The sequence below is a fragment of the Anguilla anguilla genome, chromosome 7, assembly GCF_013347855.1.
Source record: "Anguilla anguilla isolate fAngAng1 chromosome 7, fAngAng1.pri, whole genome shotgun sequence".
Lineage (NCBI taxonomy): Eukaryota > Metazoa > Chordata > Actinopteri > Anguilliformes > Anguillidae > Anguilla > Anguilla anguilla.
This window is the reverse complement of record NC_049207.1, coordinates 13,991,796-14,011,525: the sequence shown is the minus strand read 5'-3', so window position 1 is coordinate 14,011,525 and position 19,730 is coordinate 13,991,796. Positions and strand designations below refer to the sequence as shown.

The 19,730-nt window shown below is 39.5% G+C and overlaps 2 protein-coding genes across 3 annotated transcripts in view; both read right to left on the bottom strand.

The window, feature by feature from the left end:
• Window positions 1-617: 617 nt before the first annotated feature.
• Window positions 618-5,815, bottom strand: alx1 (ALX homeobox 1). Its single transcript, XM_035427232.1, has 4 exons — window positions 5,552-5,815; window positions 4,675-4,979; window positions 3,592-3,720; window positions 618-1,126 (listed from the first exon to the last, which is right to left on the bottom strand). The coding sequence occupies exons 1-4, from the start codon at window positions 5,775-5,777 to the stop codon at window positions 806-808; spliced, it is 981 nt and encodes a 326-aa protein (XP_035283123.1). The 5' UTR covers window positions 5,778-5,815; the 3' UTR covers window positions 618-805.
• Window positions 5,816-5,897: 82 nt separating this feature from the next.
• lrriq1 (leucine-rich repeats and IQ motif containing 1) overlaps window positions 5,898-19,730 on the bottom strand; it is a 36,936-nt gene continuing 23,103 nt past the window's right edge. Inside the window, exons 24-28 of one of the 2 annotated variants that reach the window (XM_035427230.1) lie at window positions 16,180-16,306; window positions 15,224-15,284; window positions 14,488-14,638; window positions 11,819-11,948; window positions 5,898-6,043 (exon numbers count right to left, since the gene is read on the bottom strand). In XM_035427230.1, the coding sequence (XP_035283121.1) occupies window positions 5,932-6,043; window positions 11,819-11,948; window positions 14,488-14,638; window positions 15,224-15,284; window positions 16,180-16,306 (581 nt within the window). In that variant the 3' untranslated portion in view covers window positions 5,898-5,931. Of the gene's footprint in view, window positions 6,044-10,341; window positions 11,949-14,487; window positions 14,639-15,223; window positions 15,285-16,179; window positions 16,307-19,730 lie in introns of those variants that run through there. The other variant, XM_035427231.1, reaches the window with a different exon arrangement.

Below are 19,730 nucleotides of genomic sequence, written 5' to 3'. Positions count from 1 at the left end.
ACATATATTACAAAAAAGAATAACTGCATCTAGTTTGTGCGGCAACACTAAGTTGACACAGTTCATGAAATACACAGCTTTGCTGCAAAGCACACAGACATATGTTAGTATGTCAATTCAATTTATCTCAGAGTTGAATTCCTGAGCTTGGACTGAGAATACAACTGGTATAGAAAAAATTAAATTATCTGCAATAGTCTGCACAAATATATGTGACTCCACATACCAGGAAAGGCTATCATGCAGACAGAGTGTTGACTGTTTTTTTAATTATAAGTTGTTTTTAGAATTGCATAGTGAATGTTTTAGCTGAGGTTTATTCCCCCATAAACACTGAAGTTGCAAAAAAAACATGATCGATGCCATTGTTTGTGCAACAAAATCTTACGGCCTCCATTTAGACTGACCACAGTGAGTTTTATTCCTTAGAGCCAAGATTCACCCAAACCGCAATACATATTCTCCTTCACTCTGAGCAAGACATTCGGCAGGTGCCAAAAACAAGAAGAAAACAGCCATCACTTATTCAATACTCTTAGGGTTAGGTTCGATGTCCTTCCAGGTTTGACTGAGCTTGTTTTGCCAGCTGGTCTACAGTGACCTGCATATGGAACTGTGGTACGTCTTCCTACAGAGCTTTGATTTACTTGAACAAGTAAAATATTATTATTATTATTATTATTATTATTATTATTATAACAAGACACTCTCTGTACCATGTTGTTGTTGTTGTTGTTTTTGTTGTTATTAACACAATAATTAATCAACCGTTAACGTAATGGGGTTATTTTTCGTCGCACCTCGTTCACATCGTCCAGGAGATGTTGGCCGTGTGCTCTTTCGCCTTCATCCGCAGGACGGCGATGCTCGATGAGCGCCTCTCGAATTCAGGCTTTGTCTCAAAGGCGTGCCCGTTGGGGGGCGGGGTGAGGAGGGAGTCAGTGAAGAAGTTGTTGAGGGAGACATGGCCAAACTGATTCTGCTGGTTGGGGAACCCCACATAGCTGTGCTCTCCACGGGGGGAGTGAGGATATGAGGTCATGCAGGGGGGGGAGCCTCGTGGGATCATGCAGGAAGACACCATGGAGCCGCCGGGGCTTGGTCCCGCCCACAAATTGTTAGGAATCTATAGAAAAGAAGCGAGGGGTTCTTATAAGGCTCAGATGAACAGATCTAAGGCTTGCAATCAAATAAATACTATGGTGCTTGTCCAGTCAATTATCAGAATCAAACTTGTGCTACAATTTATCAGTAATCTCAGTAAGGACAAAACCAGTGATGATGTGCACTTTAAGTATCATAAAAGGGTACCAACTCCCTTAAATTCTGGACTGGCAGCACATTCATGAGGTCAAATATGCCCCTCAGAATAGCACATAACAGGTGGAGTTTTAAACCAGGACTGACAGTCACAATTGTCAAAACAGCTATTTTAACATTAAACACTGATTTGGTAGAGAAAGAAACAAAGAAAGGATATATATGTACACGCATGTCTCTGCGTGTACATGTTTCTAAATGTATGGGTTTACCACATCCTCCTTTAAGAAGCATTCTTTGACAAACATACTGTATGGCATCAGCCAGAAATTTCAGATACAGACTTCAGATACAGCCAAGTATAAACATAGTGACTATTATGGTTCCATTGTTTGTTTTTTTAAATCACTCCAGATTATGCTCTTGGAAATACACAACCCACAAATCTGCAATTTATAAACCCACATTTTCTTTTTCTTACATATTGTCATTGGATGACTATATATATATATATATATATATAGATATATAGATATATATTCGCTTTTAAGTAAATTGATATTTATCATGGTTGTAAAACTGAAATGTTATACAATGTAGCCCTGAAGTCTGTGAATCTGCCTGCTGTAATATGTAAACTGGGGTAAATTGGGTTTATACTGATGTTTATATGAGAAGCATATGAGCAGGAATGAAAAACAGAATTAAACAGGATTTGTGGCTGGATGTGTGCCAAGCCATTGAGTTCCACTGTGGCTGGATCTATATCATCTGAACTAATCCCCTTCAACAATTATGTCAGTTACTGTCAGTAAATCTCCTGCACATATGGCCCCTGTCTCTGTGCGTCTGAATACTTTTCTACAGAAAACTATAACATTTACAAAAGTTTTTTAGCGGTGTCTTAGATTGTGTTCCTGTGTGTTTTATGTTCACCTTTTTTATGCATCGGCTCTTAATTGGCTAATTTGCCCCATTTTTACAATATCCTCATTTTTTCTTTGTGTTATTTTACACAATTGTAAATGACAAGTGACATCCAAATATGGTATTGCACAAAATAAATGCATTTAAAAATATGTATTCATAATAGTTCATTTCAATTGATCCCTTTTGGGATCAATTTATATGAAAAAAAAAAAAAACATGAACTTCTAGACCTTTGAGGAAGCTAGTCCGATAACTGTTAAAGAGCTCTTTGCACTGTGTCTCCAACACATAATATACCCTCATGGGGCCTGTCTCATTACCTTATGTGAACCATTCCCCACAAATATGCAAGCACTAATTCTAATCCCACAATTTCCTTTCCTCTTCTGAATGACACTGAGACCATATTTCAACACCAATGTGTTTCTTTATCACAGTGCACAAAGAACATACACACAATATCACTCTTCCTCTGCAAGATTCTGTGCTCTTTGATAATACCAGTTTAAGAAAGCTTAATAAATACTGTATTTATACATAAACATAAAAATAAATCTATAGACAGACAGAGTTATGGCAAATAGTTGAAATATGGATTTCTTGTGAAGCATGCACCTAGGCCTGTGTCCACTGGACAGCTTGCTAACACAATAATAATCTTTATTACAGTCTAGTTTTACCTCACAAAAATGATACCACTCCTTGCAAAAAATAATATCATGCACCATAAGGGGTTTAATCCTTGAAACATAAAATTCGAAAAGTAATCATAACTCCAAAACTACCCAGATGCCTCTTGTTAATATACAAAGTAACTAATCAATATATAATACAATAATATTAATATTTCCTAAACACTAGAGAGTGTTTATAGATGAAGAGGAAAACGTAATAAAGATGTATCCAATCAGCTTATCAGGTCCAAAACCATAATTTATTCTACTCTTTTTTATTAGAACAGAATAAAATTGAAAATATGCCGTTTTGCATTAAAATGTATAGTCTTCCATACACAACCAAAACTGTCTGATGCTTAAACTGGTTATGGTAGCAGGATAAAGAAGCCTCATTTATTTTCAGGAAATTGTGATAAGTATCTTGTGAAAAAGCTCTGAAAAAAACGTCTTATGGACAGCCTAAACTATTGACTAACTCCTATTTCTAAAGTGTGAAATAAGCAAATATTTCTCTGCTCTTTGATACAAAATAGCATTAGACACGAGCCTTGCAGTGGCAAAATAGCCTACTGCAGCGGATACAGTATTACTGTCCTAACCTGACTGCTCCATATCAATAACAACCGCAGCAATAAATCGCATACGTTAAACATTGGTTTGTTACTTATGGGTAGGCTACGGCACATTTCAAATGACCTATTAAAATACAAATTAAGTGTCTCACCTGTGAATAGCTGTCGGTGCGGGGTAGTACTGATATGTCATACGTGGCCGCAAAGTGGCTTTTCGCTTGCTGGATCTGCCCGTAACGTTCTCGTTTTCTCCACTTGGCTCTTCTGTTTTGAAACCATACCTAAAGATGCAACCAGATAATAATTTCTTATGAAGTTGGCTATTTAAAGGCTTTTATCAAGTGTTGGTCGCTGTCAGGAAAACACATTTGTAATGTGTCATCGGTTCACCTTTGATGATCCCAAAATTCGAGTAGGCCTAAGTAGATTATGTAGAAATACTGCAGTGCCTCCAGATAGATTTTATAGGTAGGCTACACAGTAAAATGTTCAATGATAAATCAACTCTTAACAGGTATGGTTCCTATTGGACTCATTCGGGGATGTACTTTGTTGACTTAACACTGGACATTTCACTGTGTACATGAAGGACTCACCGAATTTACGAGTCAATAAAGCAAGCATAAATTAGAAATAGGCTAGTATTTCATGGGATACTGATAATGGACCTATTGTATCATCAAACGGAATATTTCAAAATTGTATTTTTGTTTCCAAAACATTCGATATAAGCTATGCCAATACATTACGGCGTGTAACTCTAACTACCATTCAATAAAAACAGATTGGTCGTGACAGTTTTTTTTTTTTTTTTTTTCAATGCAGCTTTTCTAAAGTCTGATTCATAGGCCTTGGTCTCGATATTTTATCTTAAACTGGGCTATTTTCCTGTCCAATAGTACACTCAAAAATGATGTGTTAATATCCCACACACTTTTTGTGTTAGCCTACTGCTTTTGTGTTACTTTCAGCACGTGTTGTGTTACAAATACACATGCGTTAACAGACTCTACACTTTTTAACACATAGGTATACTGTTGAAAGAAACGCAAAATGTGTACTGCATAACTACACATGAAGGCGTTAAAAAGTGACGCATTGTGTGTTGTTTTTAACAGATCTGTTTTGAGAGTGCATGAAAAATGAGTTAAATTAGTGAACCAAATGACGCAATCTGTGACAATTAATTTCTCAATCGTAATAACATTCGGATAACAGCAAAAATTGTAGCCTACCTGAACTCTCGCCTCTGTGAGTTCTGTCCGCATCGCCAGCTGTTCTCTGACATACACATCCGGATAGTGGGTTTTCTGGAAAACTTTCTCCAACTCCTCTAGTTGTGTGCTAGTGAAGGTAGTTCTGTGTCGCCTCTTCTTACTGCTGCTCACGTTGCTGTCACACTTTTCGCCAATGTCGTCCAAGTCCGTTTTCTCTTGCACTGGCGTTACTGGGGACGCTCTCAAATTGCAACAATTCTCCATTGGCCTTCCCAGATCCGTATGCAGGCTATCATCCTCGGGTTTTTGGACACCATAATTTGCTAAATGAATAGAAATGAAACGTTTTTAATTTGACAATAACGTTGACATTGAAATATCTGTGACAAAGCACTCAGGGGATGCAGATTAATACAGTTTGAAATAAAAAAATTGGCATGTTGACGCCTCTGAGGCTAAAGATCAGCAGGATTTAAATGGACGTTTAAAATCAATTAGACTATATTTTAAAATATTTCATTTTGAAATTATGTTGTTAGTTGCAATGTCTCTCCCAAAACATCAAGGAGCCCACTGAATAGCATCCAGTAGATTTTCTTTGCCAGTATACATTTGCTTTCTTCCAGAAAATAATATCCCAACTGGTCTGTAAATAATGAATATGGATAATTTCTTGACCGAATAAGATGCTAATTAATTAAATGTTATCATAACTACAGCCCACTGTTTTTCATACTCAGGCCGGTTTTATTTAAATTCTTTCAGAGGCCACAGTAGGATGAAATAAATGCAAGTTGGACATATTTTGGTAGCATTTAAAACTCATCCATGACTAACCTACATATGTGAACTATTTTATTTAATAAAAAGTCAGCAAATTAAAAATGTCGCTCACCATTTTGGTCATCACATGGAGACGTTCGATCCAGTCTTGCGTGAGGGTCACTGCTTTGTAGACTGAAGGATTGCACGCACTTTGACGAGTTCTTATTGCTGTAGTACTGCACGCTATCCAAGTTCTCCATGACCTGGTCCAGCGCTCCGCTCGATCCCATGTAATAATCACCGCTCTTCATGACTTGACTCTTCATGGAGAATTTCTCAGTCATGTATTCCATCATCCTGCTGAGGCCTGTCGATTTCCCAAAGCTTGCCAAGTTGGAGCATAAATATTCGTGGTGTTAAGAAGATTTAAATAGAGCGATACTGTACCCCGAAAGTATGTTTCCAAAGCCCGTTAATTTGTCTTGTCATAGGGAAACCCGAGGCCTCGTTTTATATGGCGAAGTTAAACGGGGTCCACGAGGTAGCCTCCCACCGTATGAATATGGAGTAGACCAACTCCTCCCAGACCAAGAATCCAAGCGAAACAGAACTTCTGCACCGCCTTGAAAAGATATAACAATTAAATTGACTTTCATTTTCAGCAAATGTTTTGACATCTCCTGTAAACGTGTGCAACGATTCATCATGATTTTTGCCGTTTAAATTAGTTTGCTAATTGTTTAGAAATGTGGAAACACAACTAGGCTTCATTCTTAAGAAACACTAAATGTATAACTGTCCTATATAGGCATATAGTGAAATATTTATATTTTTAAACAAAAAATAAAAATAATAAAAATGAAAGTACTGACTTTATAGAAATGTATGCTTAGCCAAAAAACTACTTGTTACAACTTTATTCGACTTTCCATGCGATTTATTTCTTATACATCTTCACCCGCGATTTTGTGCAAAAGTTACAATTAACCATACGTTTTTTGTGGTTTGATGATGAAAGCAAATGCCACATGTGTTTTGATGGTCGTATACAAGCAGACATGTTGCGTGTAAACAATGAAAAGCAATGATGGAATGTTTTAGAAATTATCTGACTGTAAACCACAGAGTAAGTGGTTCCCATATTTATAAGGGAGCAATATTCCATTATATGAGCAATTTATTTTTTCCGTATGAATTGAGAGCTTTGTCCCTTCGGTATAAATACAAATTAAGAAAAGTTGAGTACATATTTACTTTAATATCCAAAGCATTCCTGAGATAATTCTTATAGCCGCCTATAATTAATGCAACCAACGTTATCTCTTGAGCGACATGGCAAAGTGAAAATTGTATTTCGTATGTTCGTATTTCCAGACGTTTGAATCGAAACATGACATTTCAAAGAAAAAATAAAAAAAATAAAATCAAATAATAATAATAAAAACTTGTTTTTCCTATTATTCCCCGGTTATTATTATTATTATTATTATTATTATTAACATCAGTAAATGGATACATAAATGAATATACTTTGGAGAACAAATTTAGAGGATAGTCTTTTAAATAAAAAAAGGCTATTTCGTCAATTTCAGATCGCACAATTTACAACAATTAGATAAGTAAAAATAAAATGTTCCGTGTCTAAAAGTTCGACACAGTTAATTTTGTTAAATAAGTTTAAGTAAGAATCTGTGGAACTTTATAATGATGCAACGCACACCGAATCCGGAGTGACGAAATGATGCGCATAGCCTTCTGCACAAATGAAGACTTCAGAGAAATGACACCGACGGTTGTCTCGACTCGAATCCAGAACGGGCGACAGTTACAGTCAAAATAAACTAATATTTATCCAGAACTTCAGAATGACTAGTCATTATAGACAAATCCTTGCGTCAAAATGCATTATTCTAAATTTAAAGAATCATTCAAATTTATTTTAAAGCCTAATGCAACGACAAACAGACAGCACATAACTGTTTTAACAATATATCTATATTGCTGCCTACTTTAAACACAACTGTACATCAGATCAGACTTCAAGCAACGAAAATCACGTTGTATATATATATATATATATATATATATATATATATAGTTTGTTTTGTTTTGTTTTTATACATATGGCATTAAGATAATAATTACTTCCTCATAATTTGCAATCAATAGGCTTTTTAAATGGAAAATAAAATCTTGTTTTATATTATGTGGTGGAACAAAAAGATCCCAGTTCGTTGTTGCCAAATTGTAATTGTATTTAAACGTTCACATGTACTAGAAACGAGGTCACCTAGAGATAGGTATACAATAATTTTGCTTTCACTGGTGACTATAAAAGCACAAATTTATGCCAAGTTTTTTATTGTTTGTAACAGAAGCTATAATAAAATATTCTAGGATGCTAGTGCAATAGAATTGAAGCCTACAATAAAAATAAATGTAATTACATTCTGTTATTAGCAGGAAAAAAAAATAATAATAATTAACACAAGCTTTGATTAACAATAAAAATGGCAGAAGTTAGCCTGTCTGTGACCACCTCGTTCACTTTTAATCCTCTTCCCCCTGCAGTGCCAGACAGCATGCCACATTTAGATATGGGTGGTCAATGATAATACCCTGGCTGGACGGTGCGAGAAGGGAAAAAAAAATCAAAATAAATATGAATGGGGGGTACCCTTTATTGGGGGCTGCAGGGTGATCTCCAGGCCGGCCCCCATGCTGAGGAGAAAATGTGTCTCTCTCGGACATCTGAGCGCGCTCACTAGGGTCTCCCCTCAGATCTGCCACAAGTGGCAATTCTGCTGGCATCAGATATTCAGGATTCATAACAGGATTAAGATTCCTTCCAGTCAGGGATCACATTCTCCTTAGTTTATGGTGTAAAAATAACCAAGAATATTCCATATGTTTAAATTCAATGAAGCCCTTCAAATCCACATTTCTGTCTGAAAGGCATAAAATATAAATAGCTCCAAAAACCTGCCTACATCTACCCAGAAACAGACACATCTATTATTGCTTGTTATGGTTCGCTTTTCAATTTAAACAAACCACAAAGCTCTTTTGCTTTTTATTCTTGAAAGTCATTACAAATAATTCACTGTAAAGCTGTGGGGTTTTGCAGTTATGGGTGCAATGTTATGTGTGTCAGTTATAGTAAAGTCTTATTATTTAAATGATAAGTAGGCCTGATTCAAATTAAATTAATAGTCTATATATCTGTGAGGTGATTCTGATTTTAAACATAGTACACACAAGAATAAAGTTGAGGTTAGAGCACATTTGTGACTTGAAGGAGAACTAAATATGTGGTAAGCCCCTCTTCTCCATATGGTTCAAGCAATTTCTCAAAATATTTTAAAATATGTTTTTTCTTCAAAACTCACCAGTGTGGGTGACCGTAATTTTCCGGAATAATCCTAGTTTCACAGATTTCCATGCCAAATGCGTTTTATTTCTTTTAAGTAGGAACTCGGTGAAACAACTGAAAAAGCATGCTCTTAAAACATGAACATTTAAAAAGACAGAACAGCTGATTCATATTTTTTCTACCTCATAAGGCAAGCATAGAACAGTTTTTTTTTTTTTTTTTTAAATCTTGGCTCCAATGAAACCTGTCAGCTACAGTTTGTGTGTACGTGCCCTATCAGCACTGCAATAATTAAAGCAATAATAAACCTCTGTCCAAGAGGCATACGATTCCTCCAGCTGCACTAATGTAGCAGCTTTTACACCAGAGCACGAGTCACACCCTGTCTCCAGGTTCAATAAATGCATAGTGAAGAAATACTCTGAAAGGACATTCAGCTTATTATAAACCAACCATGACACTTTCAATGTCTGAAAAAGTCTCATTTGTTGCAATAGGGGTTAAATAATACTTTTATAGTTTTTTAAAGTTTTAGAGAAAAAAATATTGCATAGAAGTTTAAGACCAGTTCAAGTGATTTGTGTTTTGAGCTTGTACTGATATGGTGGATCTGTGGTGGTAGTGTCATGCTTTTTTGTTATGTTGTTTTTTTGTTTTCCATTTGTCTTTCATTTACAGCAGGGCTTGTATGGTAGATGGATAAATGAACTGCAATCAGAGTACTGTGGCACAAAGCCAGTGCTGACTGGTTATCACATATTAACAGTTACAAAGTGTATCTCAAAGAAGCACGGGAAAGCACTTTCTTCAAACACAAAATACGCAGTTAAAATCATCAGTGCCTTACTGGTGGACTTGAAAGGCAAGCGCTGTGACATGGGATGTGTGTCATCATCCACAATCAGCTACTTGCTGCACAACATAACTTAAATATATACTTTTTCAAAAAGTAGACACTCATGTAAAAAACTTGCAAGAATGATATTTTGCAACTGCACAATCAACAAACATTTTAATGCAGTTCAGTTCTGCCATCTTGAATATTCTCTTAGGAAGCCATAGTTAAAGCTATTTATACAGCAGCAGAACTCTGGCTTTTAAAGTATGCGGGCCAACCACCTCGATCTTGTGATTATCGATGGCTTTTTAGATGTAACGATGTCAAAGGAAACATGACATGAAGCACTGCTGAAATAATGTGATGCAGTCATACTTCAACATTCAGATGAATGCTGAGCGTAGGTGAATACGAAAAATGAATGTTACTATACGCTACGTAGTGAAGATGAACGCTCTCTCGTTGGGGAGGAAAGTTCAGTCCTCGCCATGAAGGGACGGCAGCGCACTAAGGTTTCATAGGATAACACAGCTTTTAATCATCAGAACTCCTCCATCACGGGCAAACAATTTTGAGCCCCAGTCAAAACTCTCGGTGTGTTCATACAGCCAAAACACTAAAGAAAAGTTAAAGTCGGGGCGAGGAAAATAAACAGACTACACGAAGTCCCTGGCAGGGAGCCACTCTTTAGCGTCATGTGTTTGTTTTTAAATTCATTACATTATTATTTCCAGGCAACAGATCAGCAAATACCTCACCCACCCCCCACCATACACAAAAAAATCAACTGCTCCAATATTCCAGCAATGGTTCTGCTCTACGGGTCCACTGTTGTTCTTTGAGTTAAAATACATAGAAATTTAAAATATATATTTCAACAAATTGGAAAATATGAATACAGTTCTTAAAGATTTACTGAAGATTTAGTAAAAGTACTGTGAAATTCTTATGCATTGTTCTCTCTGCTTTTTGGCAGCATACTACAATTCCTTTCTAATCTTTTATCTTTGGATTCAGTCCCTTCTGAACAGTTATAAATTCAACTTCTAATCTGTTCACTAAATCATTTTCACAGTTCCATCAAAAATATGCATTTCACATTCATAAATCTGAGATTTAATTTCTTTAATCTCAACTTTTCGTGTACCATTTATCAACAGTAAATCACAAGCGAAATTTATTGGTGAATATTCATTATTTATATATCCTAACTGCACCCAGTTATAGATCAGATACATACCCTCACAGTAAAGAAAGTACAACATTTAGAAGCTTGTCTGTATTCTGATCTGAATGTGAGCTCTAATTGATCCATCTGGTTCGGGATCTTGGATCTGAAGCCATCCATTTCGTATCGTACATACTGGAGCAAAATGTATTGTATTAAATGCACTCCAACACAATTGGATCAACTCTAGCAAAGTTTATTCAGTCAGAACTGAATCAGTTTTCCTGAATCGGAGTTGATTCAACACTACATTGTCCAATGTAGCCTACAACATAGACAAAGTTCAATAATATTGGAATTAATTATACTGTTATACTATAGGTATACAAGTATCAATAATAGACTAATGATACTGATACAAGTATTGGTGTATACAGAGAAGTACATTTCCCTTCATGCTATTCATATTAACTGGAGCACTTTGATATTAGACCTCACTTGCACTGTCGTCATGGCAAAGAGAAAGTAATGCAGGAATCTTTGTGTATGGGGGTATATGGTCCATATGCTGGTAGTTAAAATATTATGATCTTACACGTTGTTATTTGTTATCATGCATATGCACATATTTCATCCCAAGCCACAATATAAATCAAAGACAAAGTGCCATTTTTATATACACTCAATTGGACTTTTTGAATTTTGAATTAAAATTTGGGGATGACTACTCATATTTTTTTGGTACTAATGCACTCCTTCGTCAATAACATTTTTCATAAAGTAAATATGAATCAAACTTTCAGCGAAGCTTTAAAATAGTTTTTAAAAAACGAGGTTTCAGTGAATTTGAATGAAAAACGGTTAAATTAATTTAATAGTTTTGAAAACAATGTTCATTTCACACAAAATGGCACAAATGTTACGTATATGGACGCAGACATGTACACACACACACACACACACACAAAAGGACAGCGCTGTTAAATGACATCGTCTCTTCCTCTCTGACAAAATTTACTTTCTCAGTGTGGATCTCTTCTTCCCTCCTCCCCACCCTAGGCTGAGCTGGACGGGGTTGTCCCGGAAGGAGATGCGTTCCTTTTTGGACGGGCCGGAGGCGGCTTGCACAGGAGCAGGTGCCTCTCTCCCTGCGGGGCGAGAGAATTAACGAAACGTTAAAACCGAAAAGGTCCTTGCACTCGACAGCACTCGACAGCACCCGTCCGATGGTGGCATTAGGATCTGAGCTCACTCCCCCACCGCTGAAGAGCCAGCTCACCTTCAGCTGGAGGCTGAACACAGATCTGCACAAACAGAGGGAACAAAGCACAACCTTTTTACTGCTCAATGTGTTCCATGTGTATCGCTTACTGCTGGCCCGACAGCACAATCCCACACAGCTAGTTTAACAGCGGGAATGAACTCCTAGGGGGCAGGAGATGAAGGTTTATTACAGTTAATGTGTGTGGCTGTAAATATCTACACATCTGTTGTTACATTTTCTTAATTTGGAAAATTAGTCAGCACTATGTCAATATCGATTGCAACATAACATAACAAAGGAAACAATTGCATAATAATTTTACATTTACTTAACCGATACAAGGAAGCAAAGTTATAGAACTGAGGGTCCAAATCCATAAACTTCAGTGACTTTTTTCACATATCCGGCTTAGAAAATATATTTTATGGAACCGTACCAAAGTGGAATAGATATCGTGTTGCAAAAGCTACAGTTGGTCATAGAGTATTTTTATAATTCATAGCCATGACAACTCAAGCACACTTTCTAAGTGGCCATATCTAATGCTAAACCTTGATTTAATCCATTCTGTTTCATAAGATGATCCATTTTATTTCCCTAAAAATAAGGACAAAGACACATACTCCAAGTACAGGGCATGTGCATATTAGTCAACAAGCATATGAATGCATTTATTCGGAACATATTCACCAAAATTGCTGTAAAATCTTTCAGAAAAAAAAACGTTTTTAAAAATCAGGCATCATGGTGATGACACAAACAGCATTTTACTTCAGACATATCAAAATCTTCATTTCGATATGGCAGGAGGCCTACTCACTAGCGATTTAAAAGTATGTTAAATGCATTTGCTCTTGGACATGATGCTTAGAGGGCTTTCTGACTCGCCTCGCGCACATATACAGACCATAATTTAATTTAGCCCTGACTGCTTAGATAACTGCCGTTTGATCCTGAGAATAAACGAGGGCATTTTTCTTATTCTGTGATGACAAACTGCTCTTTTCGCACGGCGGCTGCGTTCCTCGTGGATTTCATTTCGGTCGCCATCAAAATCGAATTTGTCTTTGTTAGGAGGGACAGTGTTTTCCTTTATTTCGCTATGCTTTTCGCTAAACTTGTTTAATCTGGTCGCTCCGGCGTCCCGGACGGCCTCATGTGTAGCATCTTTGTCACTCAAACTTCGGGAGTTAAACCTCTGACAGAGGGGCAGTCTTTCTTTCTCAAAAGCCTTCTGCCATTTCCTGCCGGAGCAAATCCTCCTCACCGTGTCCTTTCCGCGACCCCGCGGCTTCCCTCCCGACGAGCACGAGGGACTACAGCAAATCCATTATTCCCCAACCGCAAACCTGCTCCTCCCGTGTCGCGACTCCACACAACGCAGCGGCCATATTAAAACGCTTGACTTTGATTTTGTGAAATATTCGGCTCAAAATGCAGACTCCGCTGCTGTTTCCCACTCTCTCGCAGGACGGCCGGTGTTAGATAACGCGGTAATCTGCAATCGAGCGCCGTTATCCAAAGTACACGCCTTGCACTTTACAGCAGATTGTCAGAATAAGCCTCCCTGTCAGTGTTTGCGTTGCCACTTGACCTTAATGATTCAAACCGAGAGCGATGTGTGAAGTCTTGAACATTATTGAAGCTTTTTCCTTATTTTACAGTGTTAACCAGGGGTAACAGGTATCAGTGGCGGGGTAGATATTACAATAATATAATTCACGTCCAGTAATAATCAAAAATCCAGAATTTAAGTATGGGATATGAGGTTCACAGGGTATAGTACTGAGAATGATATAAAATACAGCAGATCATTTAAAGGTTATTGTTATTGTTTTAAAATACTATTTTACAGTTTTTTGTAGTGGTTTAGCTGTTTTAAATCAATTGGCATTTTTAGACTTGAATTGTATTTGTTTGCAATGCAACAGTGGCACATAGGCCTCTCATATATTTAGACTTGATTTTATGGATAAGAACTATTTACGAGGGATACAAACCTATTAAATACAAAATTATACATTCTATGATAGGCCGCTAAAGTAGAACAGTAATTAATAAAGTGAAATACAGAATAAAGCAAAAGCAGTTGTAAATGGATATCCTTATAAGAATATTCATCAAAATATTAATTTCCCTGACTAGTGTCATTGCAACTGTGATGTTTAATTTCTACACACGACGCAGGAAAACACTCAAGAAAGCACACACTGTTTATCAGCGAGGTGCTTCATTATACACGCGTCACGAAAGAAGTCACACACAACACGCAGACACGCAACGCGCCGCCCTCCTCGCGTGTATCGTCGAGATGTAACACAATGAAGCTTCCCACACACGCAGCGCACGCACACGCACACACGCGGCGCACGCAGACGCAACAGGCCGGGGGGAGAATGAGAGCGACTGTGTCCCGGACTCACTTGCGTGTCCCGCCGCGCTGGCGCGCGTTTGATTGTGTTCCCTGCGAGGCGGAGACAAAGCAGCGGCGCTGGCCCGGGACCCGCTCTCTTGATCCGGCCCGTCCCGGAGACCCGGGCCAGCCTGGCAGCAGCGGGGGAGAGCAGACACACTCTGCAAAATAAGAGATGACATTTCTCTCGGAGCAGCTCACGCTACGGGCCCCGGGTAAACAAACACTGCATTCATGAAATACGAGTCGCGGGCAGGGGACCCAGGGCTGCTCACGCGCCCGCGGAAAGCTTTATGGAGCGTCCTTAAGAATATACGCTTCCAGGAACCCGGGGCCAAACCTTACTCCCGGTGCTTAAAAAAGGGATCAGCGTCTGGACGATCACTGCATGTGTGTGTCTTTAAAAATGTATCGAGATTGCACTTTTTTTCTAAATACATTCCCCTGGAAAGCTTTATATTTTAAGACAGTTCCAAACAATTATTACAGGAATTGTCATTGGGTGTTTATCTAATCGCAAATATCCGTAAAGATTACAAATACATTATTGAAGAAATTTAGCACTTATATAGACATGAAGAATGCAAATTTAGGTGGAAATGAAGATTGTACAAAACCAGGAAATTAGGAAACCATTGTTACTTTCAGTGGTGTCCCTTCCCAACAGCCAATATTTTATCAACAGCTGTATATGACAGGGAATATGTCAGCGAAAAGAGGAAGTAAACAGAGGGAAGTGCATTTACCACAAGCTGAACTCTCCGTCCATTCAGAATGTCAACGTCAATCTCTGGCAGGAAATGTTCACTAAAAAGGCCCATAAATGAGGTTATTAGTGTAACCAGCGTATGCTGTGTCCCAGCAGAAGCCATACATTGCTGCTTTCAGAGTAAAAACTTTAACATTACATTTCTATCATCACCCATTTTTAACTCACAATAACTGACTCGATTATCATAAAATTAATAACTTTATATATTATCCAAGTTATTGAAATGTCACCATCATAAAAATTACAAAGGAAAGTAAAGTGTATTCACATTTAATTTACCATCTTCAAAACTGAATTATACATTTCCTTCTGAAATATGTGATACTCTGTAATTAAAATGGTATAGTTCAAGGACTAAAATAAGGCCCAACATTTGCTTTAGACTGGTTAGGTCAGAACAAAGCGCAATGTGGAGGACTGAGCCTGGCCTCCATCTTCTCAAAGCCACCGAGCCAGAGTATGAAGCATCATCTGGTTTTAAGTGCTTCGCTATTGGCTCTTCCAGCGCGACCGCACCTCTACACGTCATCACAGGCCGCTCGGTCAGACGGCTGTGCCAAGCGTGGGAGCTAGTGACGCTCTCCCAAACACGACCTCACGCTCCTCCATGATTCATGCGCTCTTAAGCGGGAGACGGCTTAAACCGGGCACTGGGGAATTTCCAAATATCCAATAAGCATAACTTTCATTACAAACGCATACATGTCCTGTTCCCAATAAGGACGTTTCAGTCGGAAGTGTTTTTCCCCCACCGGCCCGGCCATTAAGCGCTGTAGCCTATAAAGCCCTCATTACCCGTCAGTCAGAGCAGGGCTGTTATTGGTGCAGCAGGAGCGGTAGCCGCACAGCTGACGCTGAAGCAGCCAGGCTACGGCAGGCCTTAAGTAAACTGTTTTTTCTCTGTCCTGCGATTGTGTCAGATAATCTCACCTCTCCAGAGCTGGGGAGGTCCTGTCAGTATCGGGGTTGTTGGCCTGCGTCTGCAGCCACAAGTCGGTCCACTCGCTGCTTATCCTCTTCTGCTCATCAAAGTCCTCCTCGCCAGCTACAAAACAATCTAACACACACACACGCATAAACACACACACACACGCACACACACACACATGCACACACGCACGCACACACACACGTACACACACAAGCGCACACACACACAACATCTTACTGCTGAAATATACTGTTTGACTTTTTAAAATGTATTCATCTTTCGACACATTACGAATACCCAACGGGCAATGCCCCATATGCACAGGCAATAAGAAAAGAAAACAAATATATATTTTCCAGCAGTTTCACTGCAATTAGACCCTGCTTGATTTAGTGGACCATCAGGGCCCACTGCACAGAGCCCGCACTCTTTATGTTTAGGCTTAAGACCTGTTTGTTTTGGACGGCTCAGAAGGCATTATGATAACACACTTTGAGGCTGTGAATAACAGGAGCCGAGAGGTTTGTTTATACGGGTTTTGAGGTTTGATGTGAAAGGTTCAGATGTAATGGATCAATAGGAAAACCAAGTTTTAATCAAATAATTTCTGAACTACATCGAGTCATCATCCGAACTGCATAATTCAAAGTAAACGGTTCTGTATGACAGACGGTAATACACCCTAAGTGTGCAGCGATAATAACTTGTGACAGCCTAATGCTGGAACTAATGCGCCATTTATTTAGCCCATTTTCATGGTTTGCCAAGCTGTAAAAGGGGAAAAAAATGTTTATAGTTTATAGCTGTGTTAGGTTAATTGAAAATCCACTAAAAATGTCAATTGATTAATGCCTCCCCTGGGGCTGAACCGAAAGGAAACTGAAACTCGCACTTGCTGGTGTGAAAACGATTACTTGAGGCAAGTGGCGACTCTCAGCACCCCTGTAAAAACTTTACCGGACTGAGTACTTACTTTCTCAGTGAGTTACTGCGAGCAATTTGACTGCGTAACAACAGGACTTTTCAGAACACAATGTCGATATGCTGCCAGCTACAACAAGACAAACCACGCAAATTTTGAAGGTCCGGCAATAAATCCTAAAATGTCAGCCGAACCGCATTGTACAGTTCAGGCCGTAGACGTAACCGTAGATTGACTGACAGCGTCTATCCCGTTAAAAACCCAGTAGCGCCACGAGACCCCCCCCCCTCGCCCCCTCGCCCCCCCGCCCCCCTCCAAGACCTCAGGAGTCACGCCTGTTAAGGGAGGCTCTGAGGGGGATTATTCAATCTTAGGCCGCTATCGAGGCAACAGGAGCCACGCCACATCATCAGAGAATGAAGCCATTGAAGGGGGGTCAGCCAGAGACAGTCCAGGAGGTCAGGCCCCGCAGCGAACGCACCGCGGGCACTTTAGAGACGCTCCCCTGAGAGCGGCGCACTGCGGGCACTTTACAGACCCTCCCCTGAGTAAACACCACCAAGGTCATGCTCAGTTTAAACCCGCAACGGGCCAAACGTAGCCAGAAAAACGCGGCGACATTTCATATTCAAATTCTGCAATCTGTAGAGGGCCTGAGATTTATTGGCCAAATAACAGGGCTGTCTTTTTTGGCATTCACATATTTATGTATGTGCCCGTATTTATTTTTTACAAGGGACGTATACGAGGGCCACATAACTCACATGATGTTTACCTCGCAATCACAGAACTAAGTGTAATAAAACTTCTGGACAATCAATCACTGCCTAGTCATGTACTTCTTACAAATAAAAAAGAATACGAAATATTTTCCTACAGCATGTATGTCTGTATATATTTTCTTCTATATTATTTTTCTTCTAATCATAGTTTAATGGTTTATATAATTTCTTCAATAACTTTAATATCAGTGTGGCAATGATAGTATACAGTTAAAATATACTCCAAAACAGAGACGTAAAGTAGGCTTTTGCTGTCATCTTTAAAACCCAGTCTAGTTCTGCTTAATGTAAAGGCTCAACATAACTAACACTGGAATTAAAAGCACCGTCGGCATCAGAAACAACTAAAGTTTGAGCGCTCGTTCTACGATTAACACCATAAAATTTAACTGACATAAGGATATGCTCCACACAACAAACTAACATTTTCAATAAAAACTACTTTCCTATTCAGGCCCAGGCAGCTGACCTTACTTTCTAACCCTGCTGCTAAGACAGTCCCTGGGGTGTTTGCCGCTGTGAGTTCCAGCAGCAGACTTAAAGCACGGGGTTAGCTTTTATCATGAGGGTCAGTCTCCTGGCCTCTGTGATGCGGGTCAGGACCTCACCTCGGGACGGTCAACCCCATCTTGGTCATCCAGCGGTCAAGACGCAGCGCACCGCTTTTGGGTTTGTGTTTCCACAGTGAAAGTTACATTTCAGACAACTCTTTCCAGACTATTCTAACATGTCTCAGAATACAGACAGGTCCTGTGCGTATAACATGTCTGCTAAGTTATCTGAAGTGTATAATTATGTTTGTGCTAATTAACAGAACTGTACCTATTTTATTTCATTCTGGCTTTATGTGAGATAAATCCAGCTTTGTTATACCATACAGCTTAATTTAGGAGGAACTCTTTTAATACTTTTATAATGTTATTTTTTGTATTTTGCCATTAAATGTTTCCTCTGAAACAGGATACACATCATTAAAGAAAAGAATGATGTCTCAGCATTTTCTCAACATCAACATCTCTGTTTCAAAAAACATCTCTAGCTGAGCATAATTAATTGCCTGCGATTATATTTCAGCTGCACTGACACGTGACCAGGCTCCGGGTATATTACATCTATAATTTTTCAAATTGTAATTGATAATGAGTTACAGCTAATAATCCACGTCAAAAAAAAAAGAAAAACAGAACATGCTTTCAGGCTCTTCTGGCAGCCTATTGGGGTTCAGCTCTAATTTCAGTGAGTACGCTCTATTCCAATTCACGACCCGAAATTTTAAGAAACGCCTCGTTGCCGTGAACCTTGCGGCAGGCCGAACGGCAGCTGACGGACAGGAGGTCAGGGGACCGGGCCGAGCGCACGGGGTCTGTCCAGACCGGTCCGATACTCGGGAGGGGGTAAGGGGTGGAGTGGGGGGGGGGCTGTAACCCAAACCCTGGCCGTGCGCACGCGAGAGAGACAGCGGCGCCCCTCGCCCTCTCGCGGCTCCTCTTTGAGCCGCCGCGGCGTGAACCGGCCGTGCCCTCCGCCGGCAGCGCGGCTCTGACCCGCGGAAGGCACCCCCCGCCCCCCCCCTCAGATCCACACAGCGCCCCCGGGCCCGCCCGCCCTCCCCCGGCGAGGGCTTACGTTTCAGGCGCGCGGCCCTGCCTCTCCTGCAGACAATTAACCCAAACCCGTGACAGATTCTTTTCCGAGATACCCGACTCGCCGTGTTTATTTTATCCCGGCTCTTTGCTGGATGTACTGGACATGAGTAACCGGCTGGAAATGGCTATCGGCTTACACGCGCGGGGGACCAGGTAAGGAGCCATGAACCTTTCTTTTTTTTTTTCCGAAAGGAGAAAAT

Excerpts from the sequence above, each read along its gene's own strand:
- alx1 (XM_035427232.1), bottom strand. The coding sequence starts at position 5,777 with ATGATGGAATACATGACTGAGAAATTCTCCATGAAGAGTCAAGTCATG. Across the intron at positions 4,980-5,551 it reads TCCATGTGATGACCAAAATG|CAAATTATGGTGTCCAAAAA; the intron begins GTGAGCGACATT and ends CTATTCATTTAG. Across the intron at positions 1,127-3,591 it reads GCACCGACAGCTATTCACAG|ATTCCTAACAATTTGTGGGC; the intron begins GTGAGACACTTA and ends TCTTTTCTATAG.